Raw genomic sequence first — 5,100 nt, 5'->3', positions numbered from 1 at the left:
GTTAAAGCACTTAGCTCAGGGCCTGGTGCACACTAAATGCTCCATAAATTTGAGCCTGTGCAGCTGGGCCCCCTTCCCAGGGAAGGTGCCCCTCAGAGCAGCCCCTGCCCTGGACATGGCCCTAGCTGCCTGTCAGTGGCCACTGCTGATCTGTCTGTGGCACTCTGACGGAGGCCTGTCATGCCAGGACCACAGGCCCCAGAAGGGCAGTGCGGCTCCTGCACTGGCAAGGGGATGAGGCCCTCATCCTTGGCTGGAAGGCCGGGGAGCGCCTGAGCCTGAGAAAGTGTCTCCCTTGTGTGGGCTGCTCTGAGGTGGGGGAGGCTAGTCTGGGGCCTGAGGACTTTCCAGCTCTGTCCTGGGGGTGGCCAAGAAACAGCCCTGGGCGGGATCTGCCCTCCAGGGAGAAAGAAGGACAAAGGGAAGGGAGGTGCCGGCCTGGCCTGCGGGGGATTGGAATCTGCCCAGCCCTCGGGCCCTCACTGGCTCCACGGAACCTGCTGGTGTTGGCCATGGGCAGCACGCCCCCGCCCGTGCCTGAAACCATATAAAGCCGTCCTGAGACCCGTTCCACCACTGCCCACCTGTGACCATGAAGGCCGTCCTCCTTGCCTTGCTGGCCGCTGACCTGGCCCTGCAGCCAGGTGAGGCCTTGTCCAGACCCCGGGCAGGGCTGGGGCAGGGGTGAGCCAGCGAGGACCCACCGGGCAGATGGGGATGTGGGGGAGCGGAGGAGGTCAGGCAGAAGGAAGGGAGGAAGGGAGGTTGCTGGACGAGGGCCCTTGCCCCAGCCCACAGCCCTCAAGGGCAGCTGTTGGCACCACCAGGAAGGCAGCCAGGACTTGCTCCTACCTCGAGCTGTTCCCTGCCATCCTGTGAGAGGCTGGTGTGGAAGGGCACCTGGGGTTGGACTCCTGGAGGCGCAGGATGGACAGATGGCTGGACAGAGGGAGGAACAGAGATGCTGACCAACAGCCAGGAGGCATGGCGCAAAAAGCTTCCCACTAAGAAGCGCCCTGGAGGGAGGGGAGAAGACTTGGGGGCAGGAGGGGTGCTGGGGCATCCTGACAGGACCCAAGGGCCCCGCGGGAGGGTCTGGCCTGTGCTGCTCTGCTCTGGCACAGTCTCTCCTGGCCGAGGGTCCTTGGGTAAGTCACTAAACCTCTCAGGGCCTCAGCTTCCTCTTCTGGAAAGTGGGGATCATAAAAATGGCCCCCCAAGGCCACCGGGGGACTAAAAAGGGCAGAGTTTGTGGGGTACTGACTATGGGGCAGGGAGAGTGGCACTGAGTTCCTGTTTTCACAGGGGGCCTGGATCCCAGCTTTATTGTTGTTTTGAAGGAGGGACACTTAGGGTCAGGACAAGCTGGCAGGGCAGGACCCGACCCAGGGGCCCACACAGCACCTAGGAGGCCTGAGGGGGCAAGGCTGGGCTGGGTCTGGACAGGCTTTGGGGGACAAGAATGGGTGGGCCTCTATGCTGGTGGCCTGGAGAAGTCAAGGAAGGGTCTCGTCCATGCCCCACCTCCCCGGTGTCCAGCAGGGCCCCTGGGACTGGTCACCCTTCCCTCACAGCAGCGTGGGCATTTTAGCAAAGCTTGGAAACCCTGAGTGGCGCATCAGGCACCAAGCCAGGAAGTGTGCAGAGAAGCAGCTCCCGGTGTACCTGGAGAATCACTGCCCTCCCGTGAGGGCGTGTCCAGCTCTCTTGGCCCCTGTCCCCTCCACTCCCACAGTCTGGAAGGGGCTGAGGCCTCACTCTCAGCTCCTGTGTGCCAGAGGAGAAAATAAGGCTGGCAGGCTGCAGGCTCCCCAGCCCGGCCAGTGACAGCCCCTGAGCACCCACCCCCCACAGGCCATGCTCTGCAGTGCTACTCCTGTAAGGCCAAGGTGAGCAACAGTGACTGCCAGCAAGTGAAGAACTGCAGTCAGTCGGATACCCAGTGCTGGACCGAGCGCATCCGTGAGTGGCCCCGCTGTCCCTGCACCATCCCTTCCCTCCACGGGGACCAAAAGACCTGGGCTTAGGTCCCTGCCCCTGAGTTCTTCATCCTTCTGCCCACCTGCCCACGCATATGTGCTCAGCTTCCCAGCCACCCGCCCACCCATCCCACCCCCACACTCACTCTCCCTGAACACTTTGGTGCCCAGTGGGAGGCCCAGCTGCCCTGGCAGCTGGACACGGATGAGCCCGGCCCTCATGCTGCTTGCAGTTCGGAGGCCAGCCCAGGGTGACTCCAGTTGAGGAGACAGGGGGGTCGGGGGCAAGGCCAGGCGGTGAGTACCTGGTCCTCATGCCTTGCCAGATGCTGCCGGTCTCCTGACCATCCTCAGCAAGGGCTGCACCTCGCACTGTGTGGACGACTCTCAGGACTACTACGTGGGCGAAAAGAACGTCACGTGCTGCTCCACCAACCTGTGCAACGCCAGTGGGGCCCACACCCTGCAGCCGGCTGTCACCATCCTGCTGCTGCTCACCTCGCTGGGCGGCCTGCTGTTCTGGGTCCCCGGCCAGCTGTAGGCTCCAGGAGCACCCTGCCACAGCCCACCTTGGGCACGGTGCCCCGGGGGCCCTGGGACACTCCTCACACACCCCAGGCTGAGCTGGGGTGGCCCCGGTCCCTGAGGGCATGTCCTAACACAGGTGTGGCTGTGCCCATCTGCCCCTCTGGCCCTGCTGGACTCCTGCCCACCCACCGGGCAGACTGGGCTCTGGTGACACGGACCAGCCTGCAGAAGGCCTCTCCAACCCCCCAACATTCCCCACCCTTAACCCTCTGCTCAGGCACCTCTTCCGCCGAGAAGCCTTCCCTGCCCACCCACTCCCTCCATGAGCTGAGCCAAGTCTGGTCCATGGTGTCCCTGCACCAGCAGGGGTAGGCACCCAGGAGGGGCCAGCAACGCTGAGGCGAAATGGGCTGAGTAGAACTGGGCACTATGAGGGTGGTACGAGGTCCTAGGAGTCTCAAGAGATGGGGCCTGGAGGGCTGGAAGGAGGGACCAGCCCCCCATCTCCATGGGGGTCCCTGAGCAGCAGCCCCAGCACACAGTAGGCCCTTAATAAACACCTGTTGGGTAAGCTGGAGAGAGCCTCTGTCCTTGCATGCCCCTGGGGGCGGGGTCCAGGGCTGTGTCTGGATGTCCCCACAGCCAGGTCTGTGGCTGTGACCCTGACTTTATGGGCTGTAGCTCCCACCTTGCAGGAGCAAATGCGTGGCACCTGGAAGGGAGGACTTCTTGCAGAAGGCCAGACAGCATCTCTCAGGGCTCTCGCACTAGCTATGCAGCCTCAAGTATGTTGCCAAACCTCTCTGAGCCTTAGGTGCTCATCTATGACCCCTCCCTACTGTGAGGATGGACCCAGAAAATTCATGGGAAGAAGAGGGTTCCCGGGGGGAAGAGCTGCTACCACTGAGCTCCCCACCCCTGCCTTTGACCTGATTTGAGCCCCTCTGGTTTTCAGAAATTGTTAGCTGTAAGAACTGCATTCCCACAGTAAAGCATACAAGCACTACAAGACGGTCCCCAGTGACCCACTGCAAGAGGCCTCCCCAACCCTGACCCCCAGGTCCCTTCCCCTCTCAAGGTGCCCTGTCACACCTCTCGGGGCTCCTTCCGGGGAGGTCCTGTGCCCATGCCAGCATCCCTGTACACCTGGAGTCCCAGGCCCGCTGGGAGGACACCACCCATCCCTGCTCTGTTCATTCCTGGGAAAGCCTCTTTGAAAGCAGCCAGCCTTACTGTCCCAGGCCTGGGGGTTGGTGGCCTGTGCTCTGGGTGGAGACGTGCTCAGGGTGAAGCCTCCAGGAGCACTGGGGGCCACAGGGGCTCTTTCAGAGAAAAGGACACAGAGGCTCAGAGAGGGAAGGGGTCTGTCGCCTACATTGCATACTGAATCAGGATTGGAACCCATGCCCTGGAGCTTGGATTGAGGGTGGGGACAGCTGAGGGCAGGGCCACACTGAGGAAGAGGCAGGCTGGCAGCTCACCCTGGGTGTGACCTCAGGTGGGAGCTTCCCTGTGGAACACTGGGTGGCCCAGGGCAGTGATGTAGGGAGGGAACACCTTCCCCAGGCCAGCATCTGAGTGACCCTAAGTGCTGATTCCCGTTGCCCCACTGACCTCCGGCCCAGCCTACCTGCCCAGCTCCCTTGGGGTAGCTCTAGGATCCAGCTTCCACCACGCCCACCCCCACTGGGGCCCAGGGCATGTTCAGCACACAGACCACAGACCTGCCTTGGTCTGGGGCTTGGGTCCAGGGTCCAGGGTCCAGGGTCCAGGGCTGGGCCTTTGTTTTCTGGGAGGGTGCTGCAGACCTGGGGGCCCCAGGCATAACTTTGTATCCATCAGGGCTCTGGTGCAGGATCTGGGGCTGGAACTTGGGCCAACAGCAGCCCAAGGACTGGTGGGCGCTCAGGGCTGTGCTTCTGGCCACACTATGTCTCCTGAAGCTGTCGGCCCTGGCTTGCTGACCTGCCCCCGTGATCGTCAGTAACACTGGTGTGGGATGCTGGTACCCTGCACTGCCCCATCTGCTCAGCACACAGTTATCGAGCACCTGCTATGTTCCAGGTACTGTGGCAGGCACTTCAAATACAGCAGTCACCTGGTGCGGCTGGGTGCTCCCTAGTCCTCCCAGACACCCTAGAGCCAGCCCAGATTCGAGAGCCTACAGGATAGTGGAGTCAGATAAACAGGATAAACACAAAATATGTAGCCTGAGAGCAATGAGGGCTAGGAGGAAAAATAAAGTAAGAAAAGAGGATCCAAAATACTGGCTTGGCAAGGAAAGCCTCTCGGAGCCCTGGAAGTCCACAGGCAAATGTTGCGGGTGATGAGAATGGCTTCCTGTCTAGCAAGCAAGACACCGAGCCCACACAGGTGCCCACACATCGGCCGAACCTAGTGGGAGGGGGTCCTTCTCCCTGGGGCTGAAGTTCAGAGATGCGAAACGTGTCCCAGCGCTGGAGCCCATCGGGGTCCTGCACCTACAGGTGCACCGGGGCAGAGTGGGCAAAGGGCCCCTACATCTTGTCCCGGGACTTCCTTGTATTTGAATGATTTGGGCCAGGTAAGGGAGGGAGGGAGGGGGGGACAAAGT

The 5,100-nt window shown here is 61.9% G+C and overlaps 1 protein-coding gene across 1 annotated transcript; it reads left to right on the top strand.

The window, feature by feature from the left end:
- Window positions 1–534: 534 nt before the first annotated feature.
- Window positions 535–3,084, top strand: PSCA (prostate stem cell antigen). The gene is made up of 3 exons (XM_045560985.1): window positions 535–644; window positions 1,855–1,962; window positions 2,306–3,084. The coding sequence occupies exons 1-3, from the start codon at window positions 593–595 to the stop codon at window positions 2,518–2,520; spliced, it is 375 nt and encodes a 124-aa protein (XP_045416941.1). The 5' UTR covers window positions 535–592; the 3' UTR covers window positions 2,521–3,084.
- The last annotated feature ends 2,016 nt before the right edge of the window (window positions 3,085–5,100 follow it).

Source organism: Lemur catta, chromosome 9, assembly GCF_020740605.2.
Source record: "Lemur catta isolate mLemCat1 chromosome 9, mLemCat1.pri, whole genome shotgun sequence".
In the NCBI taxonomy this organism is placed as follows: domain Eukaryota; kingdom Metazoa; phylum Chordata; class Mammalia; order Primates; family Lemuridae; genus Lemur; species Lemur catta.
Note: the sequence above shows the minus strand (reverse complement) of the source record. Positions and strands in the feature narration are given on the sequence as shown.